Consider the following 15599-nt stretch of genomic DNA (forward strand, 5'->3'; position numbering starts at 1 on the left):
TTTCTTTCCCTTGATTTAATTTTTATTTTGTGGCCATCTTGGGTTTTTAGCTAAGGTGGTGTGCTATTACTATTCCTGGTCTGGATGTAATTTAGTAATAACTAATTCACAAGTTTAATACCTGACCAGTAGTTTAAATGTTATATAGAAGACCCCTTGGTGGTATTATCTATAAGCAATGGGAGTTGAGGGGCTAATGTTTGTAAGGCTAGCTATAGAAGTTTGAGGAGTTGGATAGGGTGGCACTAAAGAAGGAGATGGGAATTGGGGTGGGTGAGTAGGGGAAGCAGTATGGGGGCTGCTGGGTTTTGTGGTTTTTGTATGTATTTGGGTGTATTTCTGTTGTTGTAGTATTGGGTGCTTGTGTTAGGGATTGCAGGGGTGTGGAGTTGTGTAAAGTTGGAATAGTATTGTTCAGTGGGTGATGAGTGTGTAAGAGGGTGGGTTAGCCTGGTGACAAGATGGGGCAGAATGGGAGGGGAAGGTGAGGGCTGGGGGAGAAGAATGGGTGAGAAGGGGTAGAACAAATTGTTGGGGAGGGGAGCAATGGATTTTAGCACAGAAGTTGAAGTGAGTGAAGGGAGAGTAAAGGTGGTGAGAGTAGGGATGAGAAGATGATGATGGTAAAGTTTATAGTATAGAAAGAGAAAGAAAATATAGGAATAAAAATAAAAATAGAAAACCCACTGTAACAAAAGAAACCAGGCTCAGGAACAATAGAACTTCAGCCTTAGTTTAAGTTCTGGAGTTACTCCTTCAGCATCTGGTCCTGGTATTGGCATATAAGCAGAAGCTCTGATGTGGTCTTACCAGGTGATTGTCTTGTGAGTAGTGTTTTGTTCTTCTGTCTACCAGTTGAATTGAAATTGTGAGGTGAGGTAGCTTTGTCAGATCATGCAGGGTTGTATGGGATATTGATTCCCTCAGCTGATAGCTGTGTTACCTTTCAGCTTCAGGTGCTTATTCAGCTCCTCCCCCAGCAAAGTGTGGCTGTTTAAGTTTGAAATCTTCCCTCAGGTTCAGGAGATCAGCTCTGTAGTCCAGTAGTTGTCCTGCTTTGAAGGTGGCCTTTCGCTGTGCTTGTTTACTGGGATTTCCAGGCTGTGGATTATTTCTTTTCCCTGCCCCCTTTCTCTGGGGCAGGGTCAGTGTCCCATCAACTCCCCACTGCTGTCACTGTGTTATGAGGGTTCGCTGTTTGTTTTTCAATTTTGTGGGGCAGTTTGACTTTGAGTGCTGCTCACTGGCTCAGGAGATGAGTTTTGTGATCTGCTACCTGCCCTGCTTCAGGGAGTGGCTTATCGCCTGCCTGCTCTAGGCCTTCCTGTTTGGTCCGTAGAATGTCTTGCAGGCAGGTTTGGAGCCACCAGCAGCAGCTGTGGAGGGGTGGCAGCCCTCACTCAGGTTTTCTCAGCATAATGTGTTGTTGGGAATGCCTTTCACGGGCTAGGGGTTCAGGGTGTCAAAGGTTAGATTCTGGTTAATGCTTTACTTCCACCAAGTGTGGCTCCAGCATCTCAGTGAGGTTTTGGAGTTGGAGCTCAAGTTATTTGCTCCCGTACCATAGTCGCCATCTTGGATCTCCCACAGTGTATTTTCAACTGCTATCTTTGAACTGTTAGCTTTTCCAGGGTAGTTTGCACAAATGTAAGTAAAACATTTGTTTTGTTTTTAGAAAAATCTTGCTTCTTCTTTGTCTTACTCATAATCAAAAGAAATAAGTACTTAAGGCATAAAGTGTTCTAAATAAAGATAGAGGATAAAAGGGGAATGCATCTTTTACTGTCTCAATGGCAGATTGGCAGTATATTTTGAGATCCTGGTTATTAAGAAAGGGAGTTTTTCTACTTTGAATTCCAGAATAGTTGAGGATTTTGTTATCTAGAGAAAGTCTTCTGACATAAATTTGGAGATAATTGCTGATTTTGCAGTTCACATCTCAAGCTATACTGTTTTTAGACAATCTGGTCACTTTTCACCACCTGTTTCTATATGGTAGAAGGCTTATGGCAGGATGCTCTTTGGCTTGTTCTGGGTGGTGTTAGTAACCAGCACTCAAGAGTAGATTTTACAGAAGCTTTTCAGCTTCATGTGGTCCCATTTTCTTTTCTCTTGGTTGGTGGGCTCTTTGAGTTCTACTGAGGAAGTCTTTGCCTATGCGTATAGCTTCCAGTGTATTCTCTGCTCTTTCCTGAACTAGCCTCAAGGTTTCAGGTCTGATATTAAGGTCCTCAATCCATGTTGAGTTGATACTTGTAGAGTGACAAGAGTGTTTCTAGTTTCAGTTTTCTGCAAGGAGATACCCAATTTTCCCAGCAACATTCATTGAACAGGTGGTCTTTTCTCCATCAGATGTTTTTGTCACCTTTGTCAAAAATTAGGTGGACATAGTTGTGTGGATTAACATCTGGGTCCTCTACTCTGTTCCACTGGTCTTCATACCTCTTTTGTGCCAGTACCATGCTATTTTTATTGCTGTGGCTCTGTACTATAGTTTGAAGTTGTTCTTTTTGCTCAGTATTACCTTCACTATTCATGGTCTTTTGTGTTTCCAAATGAACTTTAAGGTAGATTTTTCAATCTCAGTGATGAATGTCATTGGGATTTTGATGGGAGTTGTGTTAAACATGTAGATCACTTTTGGTAGTATAGCTATTTTTCCTATGTTGATTCTGCTAATCCATGCGCAATGGAGATCTTTCCACCTTCTGTAGTCTTCTTTGATCTTTTTCTTCAGTGGTTTATAGTTCTCCTGATAGAGGTCCTTTACATCCTTTGTTAAGTTTATTCCTAGATATTTGATATTTTTTTGAGTCTATTGTAAATGGAATTGTCTTCCTGTATTCTTTCTGATTCTGCTCATTGTTGCTGCATAGAAGGTTACTGACTTTTGTAAGTTGATTTTTATATCCTGCTACTTTTCTGAAGCTGTTTAATACATATATTCATGGAATCAACACAAGGACTGTCCCTGCATAGTTATCTTTATCTCAAAATAGCAAAACCACCAAGTTTTTCTTATTTTTTAAAATTTTTGTTTTTTCTTCTACAAAATCAGAGAACAAAAGGGTATAACAGGTTCTGCCTGGAGGAGGGGGTAGGAACTGGGATGATAGTGGGGAAAGGGGTAGGAGGATGAATAAAGTGCAAATAATGTATATATAAATGCAAAAATGATATGTGTTGATGTTGAAACTGTTTCAGGAATTGGGGGATCGGGAGATGATAGAGAACAATGGAGGGGTGAATTCAAATATGATATACTTAATACATTGTAACAACCTTTGTAAATGCTCCAGTGTATCCCCACCCAGAACAATAGTAATAAAAAATAAATTAAAAAAAAGAATAGATGGTGGACTCCACTTGGAGCCTCTCAGAAGAGTTCTCACAGTTTTGGAGTATCATTTATGTTAGAGTAGTAAGGGCTGTGTGCTCTAACAAAAATTATCACAGGGAGAGAGTGTTGTTTGGTCTCTTTCCTGAAAGGTAGTCAGTTTTGGGGTTTTCCCTCTGCAATGGGTTAAGTAAGAAATATTAAATGGAGTAGAAAGCTTGTTCACACAGAATAGTGAACTACAGGATGTGAATGGACAAGAAAATGTTGATAATGGAATAAACCAGCCTTAATACAATATGAAAAACTTAACTAGAAAAGACAGGGAACATTTGGAAATTTCAATTTTATATATAGTAGCTGTTTAAACTTGTATATATTTGATTATTTTCTCCTGTGTTTGAAGAAGTATTTTGAGTGGAGGCTAAGAATCCCTTAGATGGAATTTTAATGATAAATCAAATGTACTGGTTGCATTTCTTGATACATTACTAATTCAGTTAAATTCATTCTTATCTTCCTTTCCTTTTGAACTTCACTGGTTTACCTATCATTGCTGAAAAAAAGAAGAAAAGTAAAAACAAAAAAAATGTAGCAGTTTGATATATCTCCAACAGCAAATTACAAAATCCAAGTTATATGTGGGCATTTATTAATTTGTGTGCATTTATCTTCTTAGTTTTTCTGAGCACATACTACAACATTGATAACTAAAACTCAAATAAATTTATAGGTTCACTATTTAGAGATACTTGAAAAGGAATTATTTCATTACTTTAGCGTAGTAATGTGAACACAGAAGTCTTGCCTGAAGTATCTGTCTTTTTATAACCAAGCCATTACTATAAGCCAAATTGGAAAATAATATAGAGCATATATCTGTTCAGAATATTTATTCAGAATGTTTCATCACAAATATATCTGTTAATGGTAATATGATATGTTGTACTAATATTCCATGTTAACTGCTTATGTTTGGAGCACAATTTTGGTAAGTATACTAGTGTTTAAGTTTGATGGATTGAATTTTCTTTTTTTTAAAAAATACTGTTCTTGAATCAGTTATACTCATTCACTGAAAATTAAATCCCTGCTAGATCTTCCTTCAGTATTTTTCCTTATATTATTTTGTACTCTGAAAATACTAGAATGTATATTGTAATGAAAACAGAGTTGGTGGTCAAGTTAAAAATGAGACTGAGCCTTGGTTATCTTTAGAAGATTTACATGTTCTGTTTCAGACTTAATTTTCTGCTAAAATTTAAATAACATCTATCTCAACATAATGTTGAAGGTTAAATTAATTTCAGATCTAGAAAAGGGATTAGAACACAGGCACAAAAATTATTTTCTTTTTCTCAAATATATTATTGCATATTAAAATATATGTCTAGAAGAAATTCCTTCTCTTTTTGTCTCCATGTTTTCATTCACTTTCCACTCAATAATTCATTTATTCAAGAGAAACTGTAGACATAATAATGAATGATAAACAATAAATGTAACCCTGTGGCAGAATCAGTGGTGATGAGAGATTAAGGATAAAATAAACTGTGCAAGGGTAGCTGGGGAAGAAAAGAAAAGCAATAAAATCAATGCCAAAGATTTGAAGCAGCAATGTACAATTGGAGATGCCTAGAGGGCTAATGCAGCTGGGGGTGAGTGAGTAAAGGAGTTACAGGACAGCAGATAGCAGCTGAATCCTGTAGGGCCTCTAATCACTAGATCAACAGATTCTTGGTGCATATGTTGTACTTGGCAGGCACTGAATTAAAAACTGAACTGGTGCACTCATTGGATGTGAAATTATGACATGAAAGCTGTAATTAATGTAGAAAATAATAAGTGCTTTCATAGAAGAACGAGGAATGTTAGGGAAAGTGTATGCATAGGGGAACTGAGAAACTATTTCCTGGGTTAGAAGAGTGGTTTAAATTAGGACTCAAAGTAAGAATGGGAATTATTTTAGTGATTTGATTGAAAGACGGGGTGTAGTTAGTAAGAATCCCAGTTACGAAATCAAGCTTCTGTTGAATTAAAAATTTTATTTTGTCTTGAGCACAGAGGTGTTTTCAGGCACTTTCTGTAGGATGCTATGTGTAGTGCTTTTATAAATGAATATGTGGAAATCATTTGCTCCCACTTCCTTTGTTACAGTACTAAGTTATTTTCTTCTAGAGATTGCCTCACTTTCATTCTCATGTCACGTTTATTTCAGGGTATTTTGATGAATTTATCAGAAATGCTTATAAATGCAACCTTCTGACTGCGTAGTTTTGATATGAGAAATTTGGGTATAATTTCAAGTTAGAGCATTTTTCCTGGTAATAAAACCGATTTATGTCTTAGTAGAAAGCTTTGATCGCTCTTTCTGTCCTCTTTGAAAGGAAGCTTTCAAGGTTGTTAGCAAGAGATGTTCTGAGGTTCTAATGTCATATGGCTGGACATTTTCATGAAGAATCTTTTCCTGTGCATTCATAGTCACGTGATATCAAAAGAAATGCTCAGCATTCAGAAATAAGCACAAAGGATACATACCCTCCATGTATAGGATTGTGATACCAGTTCCCTAAGCAATCACCGAATAAGTGACACAACATAAATATTTGTAGCATTTAATTTCTTTCAGAATGAATTTTGACCAATGGAATGTGGAAGACAGAAAGAAGGCCGACCAATCAAGTCTCTGTCCCTTCTCCTTATACACTTTCCCTTTCTCTTTCATTTATCTCTATCTGTTATCGCAGTCTGGCCTGTTAATTGTCTTAAGTTTGAGTTTATCTTTCATTTTTATAAACCAAAAGCTTCAAATAATGTCCAAGAATAGGTTGCTATAAGAACTTCCTATCTTGCCATGTATGCTTGCCTCTCACAGGCACTCCTGTCATGAGGCCATCTTGTGACATGACACAGCCAAGGAGGAGCCTCACCAGAGCAGGGCAGAAGCCAGGGCCGTGCTCTTGGGCCTCCAGAGCTGTAAGCTAAATAAACCTCTTTTCTTTACGAATACTGTCTCAGGTTTTGTTATAGTGATGGAAAATGCACTAATACAAGCTGTTTCATCATTGTACAGACATTGTAAAGTACTTTCATGAAACTAGATGGCATGTGTCAATCACTCAGTTTGATTGATGTAATCACAAGATGAACCAATACAAGTAAACTTCTATATAGGTAGAAGGAGTATACTCTAATAATAAAAAGTATAATATAGTAAATGTATAAACCAGTAACAGTCATTTTTTATCATTATCCAGAGTTAGGTATTGTACATAATTGTATGTGCTGTACCTTTTTTTGTTTTGCTTTACTGGGGTAGTGAACTCAGGACTCAGGTCCTTATACTTACTGAGAAAGCATTCTGCCACCTAAGCCATACTTCTAGTGCTTTTGCTTTAAATTATTTTTTAGATAGGTTCTCACATTTTTGCCCTACAAACCTCAGGCCATGATCCTCTTACCTGTCCCTTCTGTGTAACTGAGATTAAAGCTGTTAAACACTGCACCTGGCTAGTTTGTTAAGATGGGATGATGGGAAGGGGTTTTGTTAACTTTTTGCCCTAGTTGGCCTCAAACTGCAATCCTTTTGATCTCCATCTTCTGTGTAGCTGGGATTATAGATGTTAGCCACCACATCCAGCTCTGTATGTGTTATATATGTTTATATACCTGCCAGTGCAGTGGTTGTTTACACCAGCTTCACCACATATATGTGATTAATGCTTTGTGCTATGACATTAGTATGGCTGCAGTGTCACTAGGCAGTGGGAATTTTCAGCCCCATTGTAATGCTATCGGACCACAGTTGTACATTTAGTTCCTTGCTGGCTGAAGTGTTGTTATGTTGTTTGTGATCTGACTGCATATTTTTTATCCAACATTTCTTACTAGTTAATTTTCTAATGGCCTGTTCCAAACCCCTGAGACCTCTCAGTGGCTTATTGTCTATTAATTATTCATTCTGGTTTTCCCTTGTTCCTTATAGTTTATACACAAAGGAGATACTCAAGTGATCTTTATGAAATGGATCAAATTATTTCACTACTTTCCTATGAAACCTTCATCAACTGCCCTACTCATTCATAAGTGCTAAGGACATTATTCCATTTTTATTCTCCTCCATGTGTCTCTTCTGTTACAGTTCCCTGTTCTTCAGTCCTCTGTAACCACAGTTATCTCTATGCTGTTCCTCAAAAACACAAGCTTTCCCACACCTCAAAGTTTTGTACCTACTGTTTTTTCATTCTGAAGTTATTTTCAAGATGAAATGCTCAAGTTCATTTACCTTTCTGGTTTTGCTCAAACCCACTTACCTTAGTGAAGTTTCTGTCTCCTTTCATTAAAATTGTAACACCCTCCACAAATCTCTGACTTTCTCTGGCTTGTGTTTTTCCCATAATGTGCAGCTCATCTAACATTTTGCACACTTTATTTTACTCTTTTAAAATTTTACTGTATTTTTTGTTTTTGTGTCTCTCTTCCCCTACTAGAGTATAAGCTCTATTAAAGCAGATATTTCTGTTTAATTGTTGTTACTCAGATTCTTGTTCAGTATCTATCACTAAGAAGATACTAAAAAACACTCATTAAATGAATATTTTTCAGAATATGAAAAGAATGGCATAGAATCTGGTGACGGTTGCATGATGCTGAAAAGGAAAGTCAAGGATTCTTTCTAAATTTAGTTTCTAGTGTAAAAATAAAGCAAATATTAAAAATAGTGGAGGAGGCCAGGCATAACGAGGCATGCCTATAATTCCATCTACTTAGCAGAATCAGGAGATTTCCAAGTTCAAGGCCACCCTGGCAAAGCTAGTGAGATCCTGTCTAAAAAGCAACGCAAACAAACGGGCTGAGGGTGTAGCATCCAGGATGCTCTGTGTTCAATTTTCAGTAATGGAAAAAAATTAAGGAAAGGGATAGGAGAAATTTGAGGAATAAAGAATATAATTTTGAATTTATTGATGCTTAAATTACAGTACTTTTAGAAAAACAAGGTGAGACTGTATAACAAGAAGTTACAAATGAAAATGCAAAACTTAGAAGCTGGGAATGGAGACTTTTAACAAATAGCATCTCCCATTAGTAATACATTACTGAACTCAGGAACTTTAAAAGTGCTTAAGGGGCTGGAGGAGTGGCTACGCAGCAAGAGCGCCTTCCTAACAAGCATGAGCCCCTGAGTTCAAATTCCAGTACCACCACCAAAAAAAAAAGTGCTTAAGTTTTTAAAGATTATAACTGGCTTGTAATACTCTCATGTCTATTTTCCTGTGTCTAGTAATCATTTTTAATGGCCAAGCATTTGATGTTTATTTTAAATTTAAACAGACAAATCATTGTAAATACAGGATATGCTTATAGACAAGAAGAAAATCTAAAGAAATCTGTACTGAAAAGACATAAATTCTGCTGAACACAGTTAATGTCTAAGACATTTTAAAATCAATTGAAAGATAAAATTTTGGGAGAGGAAGGGATTGGGAAGAATAAGGTATTTAAATAGCAGCTTGCACTTGATGTTAGTCAGGATTGAAAGGGGTTTGTGGCTTGGCCTTTTGTCAACCAAATTCATTTTCTACATCCGCCAAAGATCACTAGTGCAACAAAATTTAAATATAAAAAGTCAACAGCTTGCAAATCTAGTACACAATCTCATTAATTTCCGGTTGAGGAAATTACAGATGTGAAATAGCATTTACTACACAAAACAGTAAATTGTATTCACTAAAGTAAAAGGGAACAAATACTTTTAAAACACAATGAAGGAGTATAACCGCACAAGTAATGTTACAGGAATATGTGAAATTTAAATTCAGTGGAAGTGCTGGCTCACTATGACTTCCCTGGAGGCATACTGAAGTTTTTATTGTAGTAAGAAAATGTTCTTTAATTAAGTTCGTGGTTAAATGGAGCTTAGAGAGAGGGCGACTCCATGAGATCTTGAGATACAAAATAGTAAGACCTGAAACAGTAATCCAGCCCATTTTTGGCTTAACCTAGAAAGTAACAGCTGTGACAGCTCAACAAATGGGATGTTCATAGTTTAAGAGCTCCAAATAAATGCAAGCTAATTTTTTCTTGGTTAATATTTACTATGCACTATAATTTATTATAAAAAGTTTCAGGTGTACTCTTACCTTCTTTTATACCATACACAAAAATTGTCATTGAATATAAAAGTGACTAATCATTTGTCTATTGAGTATTTAACCACCAGCAAATCACAAATGTCCTAGTATCTTGCCTAAAATCAATATTTTTCTTAAATTGTTTTTACTAATACTCATTTCGATCACAAAAAATTTGTTTTAGTTAATGAGGTAGCAGTCTAATTTTAAAAGAATGTAACATGTGGTTAGGCCAAATCCTACACAAAACAACGTATCTAAAGTTAGAGAAATATTTTAGTGAAGTCCTCTGAGCCTCAGTTTTCTTATCTGTGCAGTGAAACATTGGAATAGATTCATAATACCACTTGCATCTATAGATAGCTTAAATTTAGGAATGTAGTAATAAAACTCATTTAAAATGATTAGAACCATCAAAAACAATTCAGAGCTATATTTGATTTTAAATTTATGTGTTAGTAGTATTTCTTTAAGGATCAATAAAAATATACGCAAATTTGTTGAATTTGAGAATCTGGCTTTAAGCTGTGCATAGAAGAGGAAGAGCAGCACATATCAAATGACCTGAAGAAAAGCAAGATACAATTCAGTACAAGAAAGTGCTTAGAGATAGAGGTAACTGTGAAGACATAACTATTCCATGAACTCCTGACAGAATTTGATTAGATTCAGGAGTCGGTGGGATAAAGGAGGACTGGCAATGAGGTATGAGTCTCTGCATTTCACAATTGAGTGCATAGGAAAGTCAAACCATAAACCAGGGAATACTGAGAGGAGTGTTAAGGTTTGGATTTTTTTCATAGCACTGGGGTTTGAATTCAGAGCCTCATGTTTGCTAGGCAGGAGCTCTGCCATTTGAGCCATGCCCCCAGCACTTTTTTGCTTTAGTTGTTTTTTAGATTTTCCATTAGTTATTTTAGGGTTTTGTGGTTTTGTCAGTTATCAGACCATAATCCTCCTACCTATGCCTCCCACTTATCTAAGATCATAAATGTGAATGATTATTCCAGATTTATTTGTTGAGATTGGGGCCTTGCTAACTTTTTATCTGGGCTGGCCTCCAAATGCAATCCTCCCATCTCCACCTCCCACGTAGCTGAGATTAAATAGAGGAGCTACAACACCTGTCTGGATGGTTTTGATGTTAAATGATCCCCAATAGCTATGTGTTGGAGGCTTGATGGTCAACTTGTAAGGCTATTGGGAGGTACTAGAACATTTAGCAGGTTGGAGTGGAAGGAATTTAGGTCATTGGAAGCATGCCTCTAAAGGGGATATTGAAATCCTGACCCCTTTTCTTTTTCTTGCTTCCTGGCCACCATTTGGTGCAGAGTTTTCTTTCATTTTATGATCCCAACCATGATGTTCTTTGCTATAGAACAAATTTTAGAACTAGGAAATAATGCATGCTATAAAATTAAATTATAAACAGTGGAAAAGTAAATTATTATAATTAGGTATTAAGATAAGTCACGATTCAGAGAAAAAGATGAAAGATAAATGATATTAAAGAAGATAAATACAGATATATATATATATAAATATATAAGAAGTTGATATATAATGAATTATGGGAAATAGTTACTCATTGTAAGTAGAATTGCATTTTGGTATCTGTTCTTTGGAGGATAATTTGGTAATATTTATGACAGTATTTATATTTTTTGATCAAGAAATTTCTGCTACTAGCCAAACTGCAAAAGTATCATTAACACATTTCACATAGTCTTGCCAAAAATAACAGGCCAGGGATGTAATTAGGCAACTCTGTATTTTCTCATCCATGTCATGATTTATCTTAAACTCCTTAGTGTGACCAACAAAGTTGTTATCTAGGATTCACTGTTCTTTCCAACTTTATTTCACAATACTCAACATCTTCCATTCTCTAGATTTGAAACTGCTTTGTTATGTTTACTACCTTTGCACATGCCATTCAGTTTTTTCCATCTTGTCAAATTCCAGAGTAAAGTCTCTGTTCTCATCTTAAGAGCTTGGCATATTTGATACCAGTGATCTCCATTTTGAAAGAATTTTTTTTATCTGTTAAATATTTTTGCTTCCTTTTTGCCAGTCCCTCAGCAAGGCATTCAAAAACCTTCAAATCTAAAATAGGTTTTCCCTATATGGCTGACAGTTAAGCCATACTTACACTTGTTTGTAGAATATTGAAAACATCCATAATCAGTTCATAAATAGTAGTCTATAACAACTGTGGTCAATGATAAAAAATAGTGGCATAAATTCTAGCAGCATTCCCATCAATTATGACATTGCCATTGCTTACAGTATTTTCTGTTTTTTTAGCTTGTTGCAGCTCCACATGACTAGTTAGCATGCAGTATTGAAATCTATTGATACTGACTGAGTGATTGATTTATTAAGTATTAAAAATATACACCCAGATTTAAGATTAAACAATGTAAAGATAAATTTCTTTGATTCTTAAACATAATGAAAATAAGTATTTAAATATGCAGAAGCACAAAGAACAAAGTTAGTATCAAAATACTAAATTTAAAATATACCTCAGTCAATCTTCTCTTGGCAAAGTGAGAATACTTAAAATATCTCTAATACAAGATAAAATACAAAATAAAATGACTTAAAAAAAGAGATTTGAAGGTAATAAATGCTATTTTAACTGAGATATATACATGGAATGAACACTTTAGACTTGTAAGGTAAAAAATACAGATACTAATATTAATAGTTTTAAAAGTCAGAAAAAAGAATGAGCAAATAAGTTAAATAAATGAAATTACAGAAAAAAATACCAAGAGGGTTTTGTAGAAAATAGGAAATGACATGCTAGTTTCTTAGAGTGAGTTCTTGTGAGAGAGAGTCATTATGAAAGCCAGAATCTAGTTCTACCCATCTTTCTCTTGCTTCATGTCTGGTGATGGGGTCTTTTCACAGGTACACCCATAGTGTGATGTCACCAGACATGCGGTCCTCACCAGAGCCAAGCCAATCATGGGATCTTGTCTGTGGATCTTCAGAACTGTGAGCCATTTTTCTTCATAAGTAAATGACTTTACATATTTTATTATAGTACTAAAAAACAGACATGTATCACATATATGATAATATCTCAGTAACAGTCTTTCTACCTAGTGATTTTTTTATAAGAGAACTTAGAAAATTTATTTTAAAAGTTAGTAAATCTAGGTGGTGTTATGGTCAGGAAAGAACTTTGTATTTTAATTGAAAACAGAACTACTCAGCTAAATGTTAATAATGTATAAATAAAGTCACTAGATTGCATAATTTTCTCAGAATTGTCTGTGTTTAATCATTTAACTTATTCTGTTTATTAGCCAGAGTTTTCCTGAGAAACAGATAGATTTACTTGGTTGGCTCACATGATCACAGAGGCTAAAAAGCCCCACAGTGACTATTTGTAAACAGAAGAGCCAGCAGAGCCAGTAACTGCTAAGTCGAAGAAGCCAGAAGCCTCATAAGACACAATAGTGATGCAGCCAAGGTCTAAGGCTGAGGGCCTGACAGATCCCTGGAAGGTCACTGGTTCAAATTTGAGTCCAAAGGCTCAAGAGTGATGACCAAGAATGGGCCAGCTAGAATAACTGAATGTGGTTTTGTTTTTTGTTGTTTTCTGTTTTCCTGCAGAAAAATGGGAACTGACATATATACATGGAATTAACACTTTAAACATATCCACTTTTATTCCCTTTGTGTCATTGTGCATGCAATCTTAAAGGTAGTTAAAGCATGTGAGAGAATAAGATATTAGAAGTGTGTTAAAAGTTTTAACTAAATATAATGCAATAAATATAGGGTGGGGTAGAGTTTTCATTATTAATTGTTTGTTTTATTAGTTGTGTAAGTCCTGTGTAAGTATTTAAAGGAATATTAATTTCTGGAGTTAATAAAAAATGCCCATTCTTTCTTGCTTCAACATGAGAGTTATTTAATGGTAAAATATATCCCTTGTGGATGGACTCAAGTAACATTCCAGGTATATAGATGCTTTCCCTTCCTTTCTGTCCTAATTTATTTTTCCTCAGAGCAGCATTATCTCACTGAAGCACTTGAAAGAGAATTCCCATAACAGGGTCTGATTCTTGGGAACCAGGCCTACATATGTGGAGAAAAGAAATGGATATAGAATTTCTTACAAAATTCCTTTTTGTTTTTTGATTTTTGAGAAGTTAATGACAACCTGCAGGGCCTAGAAGTTTCTGTTACCTAGATGAGACTATTTTTCTTCCAGGCTACTCAGGAGCTCAAAGCTTTGCAATGAAACATGAAAACTGTAATTACAGTGTCTGTTTTTGTCTAAAGGTCTTATCCTTCTCCTGTGCTTTGGAGTTACAGATATCAAGACCTTTCCATAGATTAAGCATTGCCAAAACCTGACAAAATTAACTAAAAATATTTTAACAAGAATTCTAATGAACCAGACATTTAAATCATTGTTCTTACCCAGGACTAAAATAAATGAAATATGCTTATTATGAAAGAATAGGAGGAACATAAACCTCCAAAACTACACAAAACAACCTAAAGACAAAATAGCACCTCACAGAACAAATTGATCTGACTGAGATGGAAGTATTTAGCAAAGAAGAAATAGAATGTACGTCAAGAAGATTTCCTTGACATTTTATGTGATTGGTAGAAGAACAAACTGCATCTAAGTCAAAGGATGTGAGACATCTAAACTGTATTTCAATTGTGGCAGAAATAAAATTGTCCTCAGATTTTCAGGTATATAGTATTTTATGTATTTTTGAACTGCTATCAACCTCCTTGGTGAAACAATACAAAACATAGTTGCAATTTGAAAGTATCATAATAATTAATAAGTTCAGGTGAGCATGGGATGAATTGTTGATATATGAGAAGTAAACAGATGAAAAACTCATAAAATTGGCTGTGCATGGGTATATACCTGAAATCCTAGCCACTCGAGAGGCAGAGACAGGAAGTTTGCAGTTTTGAAGGCAGCTCTGGCAAAGTTAGGGAGACCCTATTTCAAAAAATAAAAATAAAGGGTTAAGGGTATGGCTAAAGTAGCAGAGCACTTGCCTAGCAAAAAGGAGGCCCTGGATTCAATCCCCTATAATGCAAAACAGACAGACAGACAAAAAAATCTTCATAAGTTTAACTCTAGAAAATCATCACAAAGGCTTTAACAAAACCCAAAAACTGTTGTTATATAAAACTAAGTAAGCATAATGCATTTTAAAAATTGCAGTTGAAACTAATTTTGACATAGTTCTGCTTATATTTCATACAAATCTTGCAATACATTACAAAAATGTTGGAAATTTTTTGTGTCATTTCAAAATAATTTTTTGTTTTATTTACTGACAAGTTGGATGTTTGTAGTACAGAATACGATATTTTGATATATTTACACATTGTGGAATGGCAAATTCAAGCTGCATTATCTCTCCTATTTATTTTGTTTGGTGGCATGAACATTAAAATCTATTCTCTTAAGAATTTTCATGTATATAATATATTGTTGTTAACTGTAGTCATCCTGTGTACAAAGGATTTCTTGAACTTTTTCCTCCTAACTCAAATTTTGTATCTGTTGACCAATATCTGCTCAATCCTGGCACTCTGAACCCTGGTAATCTTGATTCTACTCTGTGTTTCTATGGTAGCTTTAAATTTTCTGAGATATCTCCACATTGTTTTCCATAAAGTAGTATTACTTTATATTCCCTTCAATTGTATACCAGGGTCCCGTTTTTACCACGTCCTCACCAACATTTCTCTTTCATCTTTTTGACAGTAGATGTTCTAACAGGTGTTAGGCGATAGCTCAGGTGGCTTTGATGCATATTTCCCTGAATATGAGTCACATAGAATATTATTTCATAAATTTCATTGGCCATTTGTATGTTTTCTTTGAGAAGTAGCTCTTTAATTTTTTAGCCCCTTTTTAATCAGTATATTTCATTCCATTTTATATGTCTGCTTTGAAATCAGTACCATTCTGTTTTGATTTCTGTGACTTTATAGTATATATTGAAATTAGGGAATATTATGTCTCCAGGTTTATTTTTCCCCTCAAGATTGCTTTGACTATTGTAGGTCTTTTGATTTTACATTAATTTTAGGGTTTTTTTCTACTTTTGTGAAAAATGTTATTG

At 35.1% G+C, this 15599-nt stretch overlaps 1 protein-coding gene across 9 annotated transcripts in view; it reads left to right on the forward strand.

Moving 5' to 3' along the window:
* Glra3 (glycine receptor alpha 3) overlaps positions 1 to 15599 on the forward strand; it is a 381512-nt gene that overhangs the window by 11622 nt on the left and 354291 nt on the right. For 5 of the 9 annotated variants that reach the window (XM_074054951.1, XM_074054953.1, XM_074054954.1 and 2 more), the window contains exons 1-2: positions 1511 to 1647; positions 12388 to 12495. Coding sequence is in view for 3 of the 9 variants with exons in the window: in XM_074054948.1 (XP_073911049.1) it covers positions 1646 to 1647; positions 12388 to 12474 (89 nt within the window). In the remaining 6 variants the exon portion in view is untranslated. Of the gene's footprint in view, positions 1 to 1510; positions 1648 to 12387; positions 12496 to 15599 lie in introns of those variants that run through there. The other 4 variants (XM_074054948.1, XM_074054950.1, XM_074054955.1 and 1 more) reach the window with 2 other exon arrangements.

Source organism: Castor canadensis, chromosome 14, assembly GCF_047511655.1.
Source record: "Castor canadensis chromosome 14, mCasCan1.hap1v2, whole genome shotgun sequence".
Taxonomy (NCBI): domain Eukaryota; kingdom Metazoa; phylum Chordata; class Mammalia; order Rodentia; family Castoridae; genus Castor; species Castor canadensis.